Source organism: Furipterus horrens, unplaced genomic scaffold, assembly GCF_987537825.1.
Source record: "Furipterus horrens unplaced genomic scaffold, mFurHor1.1.pri manual_scaffold_1, whole genome shotgun sequence".
In the NCBI taxonomy this organism is placed as follows: Eukaryota; Metazoa; Chordata; class Mammalia; order Chiroptera; family Furipteridae; genus Furipterus; species Furipterus horrens.
Window position 1 is genome coordinate 67660051 of NW_028327171.1, and position 17760 is coordinate 67677810.

General features: G+C 36.4%; 1 protein-coding gene across 1 annotated transcript in view; it reads right to left on the minus strand.

Annotated features, from left to right (window-relative positions):
* The window catches only part of ROBO1 (roundabout guidance receptor 1), a 424735-nt gene that overhangs the window by 16911 nt on the left and 390064 nt on the right, over nt 1–17760 (minus strand). The window contains exons 24-26 of the mRNA XM_090275922.1: nt 15018–15266; nt 5823–6229; nt 2191–2343 (exon numbers count right to left, since the gene is read on the minus strand). Coding sequence (XP_090132048.1) covers nt 2191–2343; nt 5823–6229; nt 15018–15266 — 809 coding nt within the window. The remainder of the gene's footprint in view (nt 1–2190; nt 2344–5822; nt 6230–15017; nt 15267–17760) is intronic.

A 17760-nucleotide genomic window follows, 5' to 3' on the forward strand; every position in this document is an offset into this window, starting at 1 on the left:
TCAAAAAATGCAGTGCAGTAATTTGAGAAAATAATTTCTGAGAAAATTGCTTTTGTTTCAATGTTATACCACTGTTATCAGAGTATGTACATTTCTTTTATTTGTTGCATTAGGAAGTATATGCATTTACATGATTTTAGTTAATCAATATGCATTATGTGATATGTATAAAATAACACACAGCTTTGTATATTTTTGTCTGTACCAAATCAGAAAGCATCTAGACTTAAAAATTTAAGACTTGTTAGGACAGTAACATAACTAAAATAGTTGGTTATCTAAATGCTAAAAGGAAGTGAAAGCTAAAATTTTTAAGATAGCTTCGGTCATATCTTCATTTTGTATATTTTTATGACTTTGAAAAGTAAATACTGGCTTCTACATTATAGAATATACTATAATAATGTTGTATAATCACTTATAATATAAACAATTAGAAATCCAAAAATATTTCAAGTTAATTTTCTAACTTCACAAATATTTAATGTATTTTTTTATTATTTCTGAAATAGATTTGAAAAAAATTTGCATGCTTCATCATTCAGTTTAATGGTTATTATTTAGGGATTAGTTAAGAGCTACATTTAATTATTAAAGACTCTGAAATAAGTACTGCAGAATGTGGGACAATAAATACAGACCATGATTTTTAAGCACAGTGCAATTTATAACTAATTGCTATGCCCTTTAACTTAGCATGTTTACATTATTTAGAGCATTAAAAAAAAAATCATTCCTCAATTCGAGAAGCCTCTCAAAACAAGTATAAATAAGAGGCAGAAAGAGCTACATGAACTCTAGGACAGATTTCCTTCCTTATGTATTCAACTTTGATGTGTTTCCATCAAGGTTTGCTGTTTGACCAGTTCTTCAGTTAGGAGCACCTCTCCTATAGATAATAAAACTAATAGAAGAGCTATAAAACTTGCAAAATGCCATTTACAGGGGTCCCATAAATGTAAACCTGCTGATAGAGTTTCGGGATTTACACCCAGTGTTTGTCCCCTGACAGAGGCAAACATGCCCAAAGCCACTGTAATAACCCTTCAAAATCAGATAATATTCTGACAGCTCAGTTTCACTGACAAAAGAGTCATGGGCAGAAGCCAGGAGGCCCAGGTGCACTATGTCATGCCAGTATTTAATGCAGTCTAATATCAGATAGATGCTAGTGAGAGAAAACGTTCTGAATAAAGTAGAGATAATACCACGGACAGCCACTCATTGCAAAATTACTTGTGCTCATCATGCTGTGAGCTTTGTATTGAATTTTTCTGTCAAGTGGCAAGAATCACAGGAGAAGTGCCTGAGAAAACCCTGCTTGTAACCTTGGATAAGGATCTATAATATTAGGCTTTCGTATGATAATGGTGAATGATGCCCTTTTTGAAAAATTGCTGACTGGTAATGAAAGTCCTAATCAGATTGTGGTGGGAGAGGACCAGGAGGTAGGGGAAGTGCCTGCAACACCCTCTCCCCCCACCCCCTTAGCAAATTTAGCAAACTTGACAAGCGCATGAGTCTGAGAGAATTTATCTTATGTGAATTTCCAACAAAGCCTTGGGGTTGTTTCAGAAAACGAGAAGGTGGCAGTTTAATAAATGCTGGGCCACCTGAGGCACTTTCATTCAAGGCTTTCTTTAGACAACACCGCTATGTTTACATTGTTCTCCTGCGCTCTCTCGAGAATACAAGCCTTACCTCTTCAGTGAGAGCCCACACTGGATGTGAAGGCTCGGAGAGATGATTCACTTTGGCCCTTGTGCACAAAATAACTGTTTGTAACACCTATTTAGTTAGAATTAATATTCTTACAAGTTCATTGGCTTTTATTTAAGTGCAAAATTCCCCATGGGGAAAAAAAACGAGGACACACTGGAATATTTAGCAGTGAGCCTGATGAAGATTGAGCCTATGCCATTCCTTCAACTACAGTAACATCTCTTCCTTTGATACTACAAAACCACCTTTTAAAAATGTTAGAACTATACATTGTTTCACTTTTTGAAATAAACAATTTATTAGAAAACTCTAAGGACCAGCGATGCCTGATAAGACATGGAAGTTGAGGCTTACTGGTCATGAATGTTTAATGTAATTTCGAATGTCTGTGCACGCGTTTTCTAGTCATGGACAGCCAGGGAAAATGGGCGAGATTCATGGATGTTTTCATCGTTTCAATGGACATACCATCTGTGTAGGCTTCTCTGCGCAGATGTCCTGGCTGGTGTTTTTGTTTCTTGGCTGGTCTGGCCTTCTGCATTATAGCGGCACTCATGTTGCTATCTGTGGAAACGGGACTTGTGGGTCGAGGGCACTGGGATGCATGGAAGTGTCGGCGGCCTGAGAGAGAAAATCCAAGCCAAGCTTATCAATATTTTTTAATAATTAATAATAATAGTAATATTACTACTATTATAGTAATATAACATAAAAACTGGAAACACTCATAATTTTTAAAAGGTTTCAAATAATTTTAGCAAATAATATGACTTTTGACTCTGCTTGAGCTATCCACTGGGAAAAATATTCTAAAAGCATTTCAGGCCTTTAAAAAAGTTTTTATTTATTTTTTAGAGAGGGAGAAAAGGTGGAAGAAAGAGAGGGGAGAAAAACGTTGATGTGCAAGAGAAACATCCCTCAGCTGCTTCTCACACACCCCTAGCGGAGGACTTGGCTCACAACTCAGACATGTGCCCTGACCGGGAATTGAACAGCCAACCTTTTGGTTTCTAACCCACTGAACTACACCAATAGGGCCAAGTTTTTGTTTTCGTTTTTATCACAGTACTTTATTCTGTTGAAGTTCATGGTACCTATTTATTAAAGAAAAAAATTTCAATTATTTTTGCAATTAACTTCACAAGTTATTGTTAAAATGTATGTTAATTAAGTTTTTGCATAATACATTCAATGTTGTTTTCTCAAGAGGGATAGCCAAAGTCCTTAAGAAATTAATGTTCTAAGTATGAACAGTACTAATTACATCTTCTATTTTAATTAAGTATATGTTTATTATTCTTTGAAGGCAAATTCCGGATATTTTAATATATTCTCCAGTACTTTCTCTTAAAGTGTCCTGAAATTAAGCTAACTCACATACCTAATTAGACTTGCCAAAAATTACTTACACCCCCCTTTTAATCACAAGATAGAAACCTGCAGATTCTGTATACTTAAAGTGGCCCCTCCAGAGGCTTCTATGTTTTTTGGGTGGTAGCAGAGGTGGTTTTTGCTTAGAGATACACCTCATAGATACTGTAAGTTTGGTTCCAGACCACCACAATTAAACAAGCATCATAATAAATGGAGTCATAATATTTTTGCTGGTGGAGGGCCTTGTCTTCAATCTGTAAAAAACACAACATCTGTGAAGTGCAATATATCAAACCACAATAAAATGAGTTACATATGTCTATATTTGGTTTTGGAGAGACAATATTCACAGGTGCCAGGGAAGGCTCAATTTGCTAATCAAATGAGGTGCACTTGAGTGCTCTCAGATTTTCTGGGAGTCCTACAGAGAAGCTGTATTACAATGGCACCACATATTTAATCCATTTGGCAGTGGGGATCTCTTGGCCCTGTACTTGAATCTCACTATTTCGGTTTCTAGAAATTCCAGAAACACAAGTCCATAACTTTCTGTTGTACCATGAGAAAATTCAAACAGTCCTAGGTAATATGTCTGTTTACTTTAAACAGGAGAATCCACATATAGTGAAATCAACACATTTAAAGATTCTAACTGAAGCATATTAAATATTAGACATTAATGTGGCCAAGTGAGAAGCAAATATGATAGGATTACTCATTCATATTAACTAAAGTCATATGATAAGCAGCATCTTTTCCTGAAAAGAACATTTTAATTGGCAGAGACCAGTGCATGTTTAGTTCATTACAATTATGAGCCAAACTAAAACTAGGAGTGCTATTAAATTATGATAAAATACTAAACCAAACTCTCTTTAGCTATCATGGAGTCTACTACAGTTAAAGTTACATATCCATGAAAAGAGAGAATTAGGGCTGAGACTGAACCCATTATTCATTCTATGGTATAAGATCATCTACTGCTCATAGACTCTGAGGCATAAGGTCATTTACAGAAGAATTATCAGCGTATTTCTGTATTTTGTTGATTTAATGAACTGAAACACATCCTTAATGCAATTTCAGAAAGCAGTAGTTTGTGATGCTTAATTTCATTAATTTTTTTTTACAGAAGACTAAAAAAATAAAGAGAAACAAATGTTATATATAAAGTTAGAATGCTATTTACTTATTAGATAAGATAGGTAGGTTTGCATCTTATTACATTCAGCAGCTACTAAGCTGGAGAGGGATTTTGGTCAAATACAGGCCTGGCTGAAATAAATATACATTATACAAAAATAGGTTGAAAGATATTAAACATTTTTTCTGCAACATGTTCTTTTTTTATAGTACTTATTTATTTATTTATTTATTTATAGAGAGAAGGGAAGAGACAGGGAAAGAGTGGGAAAGAAACATTAACGTGAGAAACATCAATTGGTTGCCTCTCGTATGTGCCCTGACCTGGGGCTGAACCCGCAGCTCAGGCATGTGCCCTGACCTGGAATCAAACCAGCAGCTTTTCACCCTGCAGAACAACACCCAACCAACTGAGCCACACTGGTAAGGGCTCTGCAACATATTCTTGATAAATATTATATAGAAACAACTTTATGATCTGAGTTAAATTTTCTCTGAATATATTCTACACAGATAAAAAATAATGGCCAATCCAATATCTAAAGAGAACATGTAAAACTACCAATGTGATAGTTACTGTACTAAGAAAAATAAAACAACAAAATAGCAATTATTGGTTTGTTGTGATAGTTTCTTTCACTTTCTTGCTGATCGTATTATTTGCCTCTACTTTTTGTATTTCTTGGCTACCAGAAATACACACACAACATGTATATGAATGTGTGTGTATGTATGTGTGTGTATTCCATTCTATAGGGATAAAAATCATGTGATAAATGTAAGATTTAAATTTATATTATTTTCTTTCTCATAGTATTTTCTTTCTAAGTGGGATTGGGAGTAGAAGATTAGCAAAAATGGGTTAAAACATAAGAATGTATATATATGGTAATTAAAAACAGGCTATGAACAGGGGAAAAAAATATATATAGACATACACACATATATAATTGGGTTAACTTCAAATTATTAGATTAACAATATTTACTTTAAGTATGGGACATATTTATGCTTGGAAACGTATGTCTATTGCAAACATCTTTGTATCTTTCCAGTTAAATTAATATTCTAATTGAGAGAATGAAGAGAATGTGGGTGAAGGAGAATAGTCCAGTCTGCAATGGGGGAATGTCCTTACTGGATATTAATCTATTTCTCTTAGAGAATTTCTAATTAAATGGGATAAGAGAACTACTATAATACATTTTATTTTGATGACTTTTTACACTTTAATAAAACCCATATGATACAAACCTCACTTAATTGACTGCATTCATACTTCAGAAAATCAAATATATATTTGTTATCACTATCTCAAAAATGAAGACTTCCAAGGCAGCTTCACTCTCGCTATATATAATTTATTAACTAAAAATAAAATAGAAGATTTAAAAATCCTTGTCAAGAAAATTAGTCAAGCTATATCATATTGTTGGACCTTGGTTTCCTTAGGCAGGTAAAAAAAGAACGGTAATAAAACGTGTGTTTCCGTAGGACAGAAGATTATAGGAGATGACCAGTGACTGACTGATATATGCACACTGAGTTTTCTTTCCCAGGTCGGTGAAAAGTGTATGACTCACCAGCAGCATCCTGCATTTGACGTCTCGCCACTTTCAGACCAGCATACTCTGCTGCTGCTGCAACCGCCTGGGCAAAGTCAGCATCGGTGAAAAAAGAGCCATCAGAAGAACTAACACTGGAACGCCCACTGGAAATGTTGTCCTCCTCTGAGGCTGAGCCCCAGCCATTGATCATGGACCCAGTGACAGAGCTCTCCAGGTCCCCGACACTGGAGGCTGGCGTCTGCTCAAGCCCGCGTAACAGAAGCCTTCTGGTCTGCATCTTTGCCACTTCCATCTCCGCTTCGTCTTCTTCCTCTTCTGGCGCATCCGTATCCATATCTGAGACAAGGGGTCCCGAAATGTAGCCATAGGTGTGTGGTGGGGAAATCGGCCGTGGAGGTGGAGGAGGGCTCACAGGTTGCCGTCTGCAGGAAGACAAATGAACAGCTGTGGCTCAGCTCACAAAAGGATGAATTAACCAAGAAATTCACAAGTACACCGATTTAATCTTTGCTTTTGTGATCTAATTTGTTCAGGAAAAAAACAAATGGAAATTGAGTATGTCTAATTTTCATTTTAAGTTGAAAGACATTTACTTCAAAACCAGTTATTTTTAACCAAGTGGGGCTACATTTTGGTTCAGGTTTAATAGAAATGCACTCAGCTATTTGTAAGTCTCCTTATGTTTTAGAATATGGATTAAATAAGTTCAGTTAAAAAAGGGGGAAGCAGTACTTATTTTGACATTGATGCCTGTGTATTTGTCCAAAAAGCATTGGATAATGTTTGAAAGCTTATTATTACGAAAGACAACAGACATCAGTCCTGAAGCAGACTGTTCCATAAACATATAAACATGTGCCTTTCCCTTTCCTTCATCCCCACCCCCACCATTTTAAGTGAACAGAGTCACTCATTTTGACTACAGACAGCAGAATTTCATAGGATTACAAAATTATACATTCAGCATATGACACAATTTCTTTTAGATTTTATTCTATTTAAATAAAGGCTATGAGAGCCAAGAGCAATTTTTCTCTGAATTACTCACTTAATAGTTTCAATGGAAGTTATCAGCTATTTCCAAGTCTATCGTTATTATCATTATTTTACTTATCTGCTTCAAGGTATTTTTCCTGATATCCTAGAATTAGTTAAGGACTAAAGCTGAGTACAAAATAAGGCTGTATCCTACAATTTAAATTCCCAGTTACCTATAACTTGTTCCAACCATCTCTCCACAGAACTGGAAAATTAATTAAAAGTGATCCTTCAACTACCATCCAAGGCTATCACCCACAGTGAATAGAAGATGACTAAGAAGGTGGAATGCATTTAGATATAAGTGGAAAAGAAGGGCTATGGAAAGAAGTTATTCCCAGATAAGGAAATTCCCAAGAGATTAACTCGTAAATTACGAAAAGTGCCTGAGAAAAGGGAGGAGATATAGTGATTTCTAGTCGGGTGACGGCTTAGTCAGTAACTTGCTGTACACCCCAAAAGCTCTCTGAGCAAGGTCAGTGAGATGGTACAGGGTGTGAGGTCAACGCCTCATCAATTCTGTGTTCCTGAAGAGTGAGGAGGATGAACTCCACACACGCCTGCCAAGCTGAGCACAGGGCAGGTGAGGTTAGAATCAAGGGTCACCTGGTGACCCCAATGGTTTGGGAGACTAGAAGAGATATGAATGCCACTGACTGGTAGTTCACCTGAAGATGAGGCAAAATTGTTCAAGGACTACAAATGCCTGGAGATGCCTGCTGCCCAGGATTGAGTTGCTCATCAGTGGAGCACGTTGAGGCCAGCCCTCTTTCCTCACCATCCTTAGGAAATTCATAGAGCAAGACAAGACAGAATAGTTGTTGACTAACCGAGGAGAAGACTGGCTTCTCATCCATTTGCCCTTTTTATGTTCCCTCCTCCCTGCCTCAGCACTTAGGACAATGTATCTGAAGAGGGAGAGGAGGGAAGTGCTTAAAAGCAGAACATGCCCCTTACTCCATGCCACCATAGCCAGGCAGCTGCACTCTGCGAAGGGTGTCTGGAAGTGTACAATTATGGTTTTAGAATGAACAGTACTGGGTCTTAAATTAAAAGAAAGAATAAAAACAAACTGATGTAGGATTTGGTCAAGACCTAACACAGGGACCTATTAGAGAGAGGAAAAAGGAAGTTCGATACAGTCCAGTTTTTAGGACAGGATGGCAGTTGTTCAGAGAAAAACGTTTTGAGCTTTTTATCCCAATGAACTGAGGCACTTCAATAAATGTTTTATTAATGCAAATGTAAAAGCATTAATAATAAATGATTACTAAAATACTATGACTCATTTATTAAGCACCTACTTTGTAACTAAGCGCATTTTTACAATGTTAACTCATTTAATTCTTATAATTTTCCAAGGTACTTTATTTATTATCATTTTAAAAATGAAGATATTAAAATTCAGAGGAATTAAGGACCTTGCCAAAGTTCCCATACTAGTATCTGTCAAGTTTAAATTTAATCCCACATTTCATTTCCAAGGTCATGACTTACTTCTAGGAATGATATTACACATATATGCACCCATACATATATATTTACATACATACATATACTCATACATATATGTAATCATATACACTATTTGTATATATAGAAACATAATTATTTAATATAACATGCAATTTGTTATTTGTGGGAGGTTTCTAATGTGTCTGTGTGTGGCACTAGAAGAAAATGAAATGTGCTAAAGCTGAAGTTATTTAAGAGATTAAAATGGATAATAGTTTCAATATGGAGTGTATTATACACATAGGAGGAAAACCTTTGTTTAATTTGAATTGCAATAAAATACAATAGTTAAAAGTCAATTTATAGTTCTTTGTCAGCATGCACATCCAAAATACCACAAAAAATTTCTTTTTTAAAGGACATGTAAGACTTTTTAGTACACAAGGGACTATTTTGACCATCAATAAAGGAACGGGATGTAGAATAGCCAACTTCACTATGAAAGGATGCCAACATTGTTGTATTTGGATAGTTCACATTCTGTAGCATACAAACATCTTCATGTTAAACAAGGGCTGGCTTTTAACTATTACCACCCTGTGCAAATGCTAAGGAAAAATAGAAAATTGTATTTAAACTATCTCTAAATAAAGCAAGCCCAGGGAATGTGATAAACATGTATAGTTTGAAATATGTAATATATTCTATTTGAAAACAAAAAATCATTTCAAGATGCTGGACTCAGGTGGGACTTGCCACAAATGAACCTCGACCCTTTAGATCCCCCCAAGGGGTTTTGACATCTTCTGAAATAATGTACAAGTATATGACTGTGAATCACAGCATTCTAGGGTCCTACACAAATGATGCCTTCATAAACATATTTAAGAAAAGAAGAGAATCATGACATTAATTTATGAAAGCAGGTGTTTATATAGTTCATCACATACCATTTACCAAGTAAAAAGACAAAAGGGTAAAATGCATACCTTTCAGACTTTTTTCCTGAAACTGTTGTTGCTTTGACACTTTGTATAATAAACCACTAACGGGTCTATAAATAGGTATTTAACTTGCCTTTCCCTTTTAACTTTTTTTCCCTTCCAACTATATCATATTCAGTTTGTCTACGTTGATAACATATAAGTACACTTCCTATTCCATATATAAATATCACTTTAACTTTTCAAGACATTTTTACTAAATATCAATTACAATAAACTCAATAGGACTAGACACTTTTTGAAATAATATATGCAATTAAGTTTAATTATATTATTTTCACATTTATTGTCTGAAAGAATAAAGAGATCCTTATTATATTGGTCACCTAACTTATCTAGTTTCAGACAGAAATGGACTATACTACAAGGACATTAGAATGGCAAAACTGATAACCATAATAATGTATCTGAAATATTTGTCTGATTATATATTGCACTGTTAAAATGGTTTTAGTTCCATAATTTTTTGATGTAAATCACACTATTTATACATGTCCATAATCAATAAACATCCCGATGTTCCTCTGGGATGAGAACCTGCTAATCCCCCTTCAAGAGAGGAAACTGAGTTCTAGACTCCAAGATGGGGGAGGAGGTCAGGCCTTGTGACTGCTGAACAATAGAATGTGGCAGAAGTGAGACACTGTTAGAAATTCATCAGAGTAGATGTATTTCTGGCCTAAAGGGACTTATAGTCCAGCGGAAGAGACAAACAATTCATGAAATATACCATGATAATGGAGTATTCACAAGCTCCAGGACAGAGCTTGTCTAGGGTATTGTGGAAACACAAAGACCTGGGCCCTGTCTCAGATTCTGGACATTATGGAAAGATTCTGTGGAGAGTATCTGCCATTTAATCTTACATCTAAGGGACACATTATTGTTAGCTCGGAAAAAGAGAGCGGGGATAAATGTATTCCAGGAAGATGAGACGCATGTGGAAAGACCTCAAGGAGGGTGAGAGCAGTGGTCATTCCAGGAAGTGCAAGGAAGAGAGTGAAGGCCACAGGGGCAGCATAGAGGGAGTGGCAAGGGGTGAGAGTGAGAAGGCATATGGGGGTCAGATCACAAAGGGCCTTGATTGCTGTATTAAAGAATCCTGCCTTCATTCTAATGGAAATGAAAGCTATTGAGAGATTTTAAGCATTGGCAAGTCTTGATCAGTGTTGCATTTTAGAAAAATGCCTCTGCACAGTCTGCAGCAGGAAGATTAGATTGAAGAAGGGGCGCGGCCAGGCAAGGAGCCCACTTATGGGACCATTACAGCACTACAGATGAGAGAAAGTGGCTGTCGGAAGGAGGAAAGTGCCTTTATCACCAGAGATATGGGTATTGCTCTGAGTGATATTTAAGCAGCAAAAACATGTTGTAATGAGAGCTCGGATATAAGGGTCTGATGCTCTAGAAAGAAATCTGTAGAGAAAGAGCTATCTGTTTTTAATGGCAGTGTTGTCAGGAGAGGAGCAGAATGATGAGACACAGAAGTCATCTACTGATGGGGCAGGCATCCAAACAGGTCAAGGCTTTGAGGAGCGGTTTTACTCAAGGACTTAACTAGATATGGGAATTTCAGCATTGCATATTGTATCAGAAAGGTACGCATGACTTAAATGTCCAACATCATGGAACTGTTTAAATAACCTATAGTATAAATTTGTTTTAACTGAGTATCTAAATAAAAAGCTATTACATGGAAAAAATACAGTTCATTGAAGAGAGCAGCCTTTAATTAATATTGCATATCACAAATTCAAAGCAATAAAGTTATGTAGAGAAATGAAAAACAAAAAAGAATCATTACTGATATCTTAACAGTGATTGTTTCTGACTACATAGATCATCGGTATTTTTATAATTTCTTTTTATATAACTTTATTTTCCAAAGTTTCCTCAAGTAACCATGTAGATTATACCTTTATCATAGAAGAACAGTAATAGCATTTTGATTTAATAGGCTTTCATCTACTTCTTATTAGCATCCTGTGTTATCTTCAGCAGCAATCCTGGGAATAAAATTTGTAATAACTTTCTAGACTAAAAATCATAGATTTTTAAAAAGGCTGAATCTAGTCAAACAAGATTTTAGGTCCCCAGTGCATTTCCCAATTATATAGTACATGTCCACATCAAGTTCATACAGGTATTCACCACCCCCCTAAAACAAAGGGGTTGGTCAGCTCCAAAATTCTCTTGTGTATCAGATTCCATTAAGGAAATACTGACTGAGGAAAGCTTTGTGGAGCTCAACAACAGGAGTAAAACATTAGGTCTTCCCTCAAAGAGCTTTTAACTTAAACAGGGAAACCAAACTACATATAGTAAATGCTAACGCAACTTGGGAACTGATTAGTGTGATAGCAGAGCTGAGAATAGACCATTGTGAAGAATAAAGAAAAGGACTGGTTGATTCTGCCAGGCAATCAGAAGAGTTTCACAGAGGGGGTACATTTAAAAAGGGCTTAGAAAGATGAGAAGTGATTGCCAGATGATCAAAGAAACAGCATGTGCAAGGCACATACATGTTCTTAATGAGGACACTAAGCAAGTTGAATGTTTTGGTGATGGCCAGGTGAGGCAAGAGTGGCCTGTCCCTCCTGTCAGCTCCGGGGCAGCCCTCTGTGGGCCGGGAAGTGGCACTGCTGACCTGGATATTAGTGAGTTTAAGACAAATTCCGGGAATTTCAAACAGACTAATTAGAGAAGTGGGTGTGTGGAGGAATTGGAAGGGATGGAGGAAGGACTGTGCAAAGCTTTGAACACTGGGTTAAACAATATGGCTTGAGTCTGAATGGGGGGGCAACAGTTACCAGACTTGTGTGTAAAAGAGGATAATGTGGAGCTTGGCAAAAAAGGCAAGAGAGAAGAAATGTGAGGGTCATTTCAAAGATATGACGGTATTTCAAGAGATAGAGACCAAGGGGGGTTGCGCTAGCCCTTTACCAATGTTAACAAAGGAACAAAATCAAGAAATATTTTGGAGTTAGATTAAAGGGACTGGGGAATAATTTAATTTGAGCAATGATAAGAAGACAATGAGAAAAAATTAAACAGGATAATTAAGCTAGTTTAAAAACGAGAAGGGTATTGTTTTGTGATTTTTGCCTATTCCTTTGGCTACTTTATTTTTAATATATAGTTCAGATAAATAATGACTGGTAATTATAAATAAGATAGCCACAAAGGAGGAGAAAGAGAACATCTGAAATGTCAAGCGTAAAGAAAAAGACTTTGGTTTTGGACATGTGCAGTCTGAGATGTCCAAGTGAAAATACCATACTGTTCAATAATATGACAGGCTTGCACATTGATGGATGATTACTAGAATTATTGGCATAATCACATTGCAAGGTATAGAAATGTTGAATAACTATATAGTATGCACGAAACTAATATCGTCGGCAGCCGTCCATCTCGAGAGACGATGGTGTAGCTTCTTAAGAGTCTATCTGCACCGCCGAGAATGGTTGTGCAGTCCGACTCGGGAGTGACACGGTATCTGTCTCCTCCCGTGTTGAATCGACATCTTGCGATGACGCTGGAGTGTCCTCTCCAGTGAAGCTGAAGCTACAAAGCCTGGGCAGGGTGATATGGAGGGTCTGCTGTTGCCCATGCAGCAGACCCCCCTCTCTTCGCAGCTGAAGGGTCCAAGGGAAAGACGGAGTCAATACAGCTTGGCTTCAGGTGCGCCGCAGGCATTGCCGGTGTTGACTACAACGTCAAACCGCCTTAGGGACTCCGGCTCCGGATTTTCTGTCGGGGTTTACTCCCTTAGCCTTTCCCCTGAAGACGTATGCCGCAAGGCAGCGGAGGTTTTTTGGAGTCAGAGTGTTCCTTCTCTGACTGGAAAGATCGAACCAGCGACACTTAGCTCGCAGGCCCACGCTCAATCCACTGAGACAAACCAGCCAGGGATATGAAACTAATATAAGCAATATAATATTGTATACCAAGTACACTTAAAGTTTAAAAATTATGCAAACAAAAAAAGAAAGAAAATATCACAATGGTGCTCAATAAAAAAGGCAGGGCTGGCTGAATGGATTTGAAAGCCAGCAGAATATAAGTGATACGTGAACCAAGTGATGTGATAGCATAAGGGTAAGGACAATAGGGAGTTTATATTTGTTGAATACATACCCTGTTTCAGATACTTTACATACATTGTCATTTATTCTCACAGCAACCTAAAACTGCCATCACTGTAGAAAGCTAAAGTTTGATAAAGATGGAGAAGCCTTTAAACTGATCATTAGGAGGCTACTTTCCGTAGACTGATGGAAGCAAAATAGTAGAGACCAGAATGCAGTAGGTTAAGGTGTGAATGAGAACTGGGAAGACAGAAGTGATTAAATAAACTGTAGAGGGAAAGAATAACTAGAAAGGGTTAACAATGAATAGAAAGAAGGATTGGATGAAGAGGAAGAAGTTGGAAAGTCAAGATAGATAAAGGAAAACCAATTTCCTATTGTTTTTGAGCACAGTGGAGAGGGCATAAGGAACAGAAAGAAAGACGCTTGCTAAGAAGATCCTGGGTACCAACTGTAACACAGAAGGAAATGATGAGGAAATAGGTAATTGGAGGGAAGGAAAGAAGAATGCTATGGTATTTCAGAGCTAAGAGTATCTATTAGCCTCTGACTTGCTTTGAATAGAAGAGGCAGAGATGGCCTTTGACCTTAATAAAGAAAAGAGATGCCTTATTTGTACTCAATTTCATGAAGTTCCATGGGTTAATAATATTAAATTCAAATGTATGACCATCCAGTTTCCCCTTCTGTCATAAAGGAGAAAGTTTAACTACTTTTATCTTACAAAATACATAATTTGGACTTGGTAATAACCTCTTACTGATAGAATACATTGCAAGTTCTATTTTAATAAACAAAATTTAAGCAGCATAAGCCAGAGTTTGTTATTCATTCAAGAACACTGAAGGGAGATCTTCTGAGGAAAATAATGCACTCATTTTCAAATGATATTAGGAATTTAGGACGTAATATATGTATAATATAATGTGTCAAGGGCAATAAAATGGTACAAACAAAATCATCAACAATAAGAGAAGAACTCAGATGATTCAGTAATAGCTTTTATGTGGTAGAAATGACAAGTGAAGTATTTGTATATAATATATATATTGGTTGGCAATGTTAATATGTAAGTTAACAAAAGTCTAACACACACACAAATTATTTAGTAACCTGGACAAAAGGACTCCAACCTAACATCTCAATCACAATAAAGGTACATGAAGTCAACACGAAATGAATATACCAAACTCATTCTTCTGCAACATTAAGGAACAAATCATTCTGCAGACTTAATTTAAAAAGACAGAGAAAATCTACTTTCCACAGACCAAATGCACAAGGAAAATTGAAATGCAAAAATACTTGCCATCAATAAAATGGTACAAGATTAGGAAACCATATATTTAATACATAATCTCCATGTGTTTATAAATGCAATTATCCTAAGTGGGTGAATATTAATGCACATTATTTTATGGTTGCAAGTTCACTAGGATCAATTAACTTAATGTTCTGGTCAGTAGTATTACTTGATATGTTAATAACCAGGGCTTACTGAGTGATGATACTGGAAAAAGGCTCCTGTGACATGGAAATTACTTCATGTAACAGCATTTTATAAATGCTACTTACGAGTGGAAAATACCTGATACCAGGAAAGAAAGCCAGTGACAACGTACCTCCTGTCGGGTTGGTGTTGCATGTGGCCAATCTCCTCTGCACAATCCTGCAACATGGGCTGGAGCTCCTCCTGTGGAGAGGGGGTCAGGGTGGCTGTGGACTGATGGCTGTAGGACACGGCAGCTGGGGAAGAAGCTGCTCCGCGTACAGGGGGCGTGGGGCCGCGCTCATCTTCCTCCTCTTCTAGTTCGTTTTGTTGTAAATACATCCTTGCTGGTGGCACTGGACATGGCATTTCTTGGTCATAGCTAAAACAGAGTATAAAGATACTTAGATTTACCTCAGGTTATCCAAGTCCACTATCTGTATAGTTAATAGAGTCTCAGCCTTGAACTGTTTCTTAATCTGAATGTTCTGGGCTACATTAAGGAGGTTATTGTTAAAAAAAAAAAAAGTTCACAATCACAAAGCCCTGCGAATTGCTATATATACACTATATATACATACATATATATACATATATGTATGTGTATATATATATATATATACACACATAATTTTTTAGAGATTACAAATTATATTGGCCTTTTATAGGCTCAGAGAAATCATGCAATAAAAAAATCTATTTAATGTAGTTTAATTTAGTACTTCTAAAAAGTGTTTGATATATTCTCTCCCTCTTACTCAACATGATCTCTAAAGGACAACTCAGAGATAGTATTCTATGTGACCCAAAGATGATACACTAAACTCTAAAAAATATTATTAAATCAGAGGGAAATATATTAGAGACCAATTTATTTAATCCAATGCAACTTTTACTCTAAAATGATAACACATAACTTCCTTTAGTTGAGCACAAAACAAAGTAGCTGGATTGCATTTAGGATAATGAATGAAAAAACACAATAAGTAAAGTATTAACTAATAAAATGCCCATTATTCCTCTCAGAGTTATGTAGCTGTAAAGGGATCTGGAAGGCATTCATGTCTTTGCCTTTTCTCCTACCCCAGTGCATGTGCTTATGGATAAGAATGGCACTGTTTACTGCATTATATACATTATGCTCTTGTTACTCCTCTCTAGTTCATTTTTCACCACCTGCTTTGTTTACCTGAACTCAGGAAAGTTGAACATGATTTCCTTGTATTTTCATCTACTTTACTAATCCCACTATCATCTTTCCTGTGTCAACAACTAATATAGCAATTTGCTCATTCATCCAAACTAGAAATATTGTAGTTGTCTTTGAATTATTTCTCTCTTCTATCTCAAACTGTTACCCAGTTCATCGCTAGTCTATCTCTAAAAATTCTTTAGAATCTATCCCTCTTTTTAAATCTGTTGTATGTGCTACTATAATAACTTTTTAATCAATCTGTTTGGCTCCCGTCACTCACTCTTTCTATTCTCATACTGCTTCCAAAATTACTTTATTATAATACATATTACTCCCAGATCATTCATTTACTCCAAAGTAATAAATGGCTCTCATTGCCCAGAGAATATAATCTGAGTGCAAACAGGACATTCAAGTATTTGCATATATGGCTTACATTTGCCTCCCCAGCTTCCTCTCACTCTCTACCAGGTTTCATGTTAGTTTTCCAGGAATCGAAATCTCTATGTGGTCCCAATGTCCACAAAACCCCTCCACTTGATTGAGAAACTTCTCATTCATCAAAGTCAAGAATAAAAGCCAGCAGATCAGGAAACCCCTTTTTCTAGTTAGATTCAGTCTTTCCTTTTGGAGCACAGTTGCGTCTACTGCTTTTTAAAAAAAGCTATATCCACTTATTTCATTTCAGTCCTTGTTGGGTTTTTTCTTTTCTTTTCTTTTTTCTTTCTTTCTTATTTTTTTTTTTTTTTTGGTGGACTAAAATACGAATTAATGTTGTTGTTATCACAGCCTAGGAAATGAACTTTTAAAAGTACAGTAAAACCTCATTCTTCGCAGATTCCCAATTTGCAAATTTACCTACTTGCTAAAATTCATCTGTAACTCCAAGGTCAATATTCTGAGCACTTGCACAGTCAGTCAACAGACATGAGCAGAGAGGTAAAAAATGTGAGCCACCCAGTGAGCACATTACCGACAGAGCTCAAACAAGGTGACACTCTGCCTTCTTGATCCTTCCACCACACCATAAACAAGTGTCCTTTTTGTGGTCTGTACAGTGCCACACTGTTCTCTCTCTTTTTATTTGATTTGCATTAGTGACTTCCCTGTTTAAAAGGGCCCGCAAGTGTAGTACTTCAGTGCTGCTTAGTGTTCCCAAGAAGAAAAGGGCTGCAATGTGCCTTCATGGAGAAAATATATTAGGTAAGCTTTGTTTAGGAATGACTTTCAGCGCTGTTGACTGTGAGTTCAATGTTAATGAATCAACAATACATATTATGATGTCCTTAAACAAAAACACACAGAAAACAAGAAGTTGTTTGGGTTTGGATTTGTTGACAAAACTGTGACCAGAGGTTTGTAGGAATCCAACCCTGTATTTTTCCCCATGAACAATGGTTCAGTATTCAATAATTAAGTGATTGGAAAATAAAAGTACAGAGGCTCTGTTTCCCAGTAGAGTTAGAGCTATAAAACTGTTTTGTGTATCTGTGTCTTTGTGTGTGTACATGTTTAGAATGAAAGAAGAATGTATTTCTATGATAGTCACTAAAAAGACTGTGTTATCAGGTATATATTCTAGGTTTTTTTTGTTTGTTTGTTTTGTTTTTGCTAATTCCCTATACCCAATGAGTTGGGAGGTACTATGTCCCATTCAACAGGATCTGGAGTGTGGATAAAG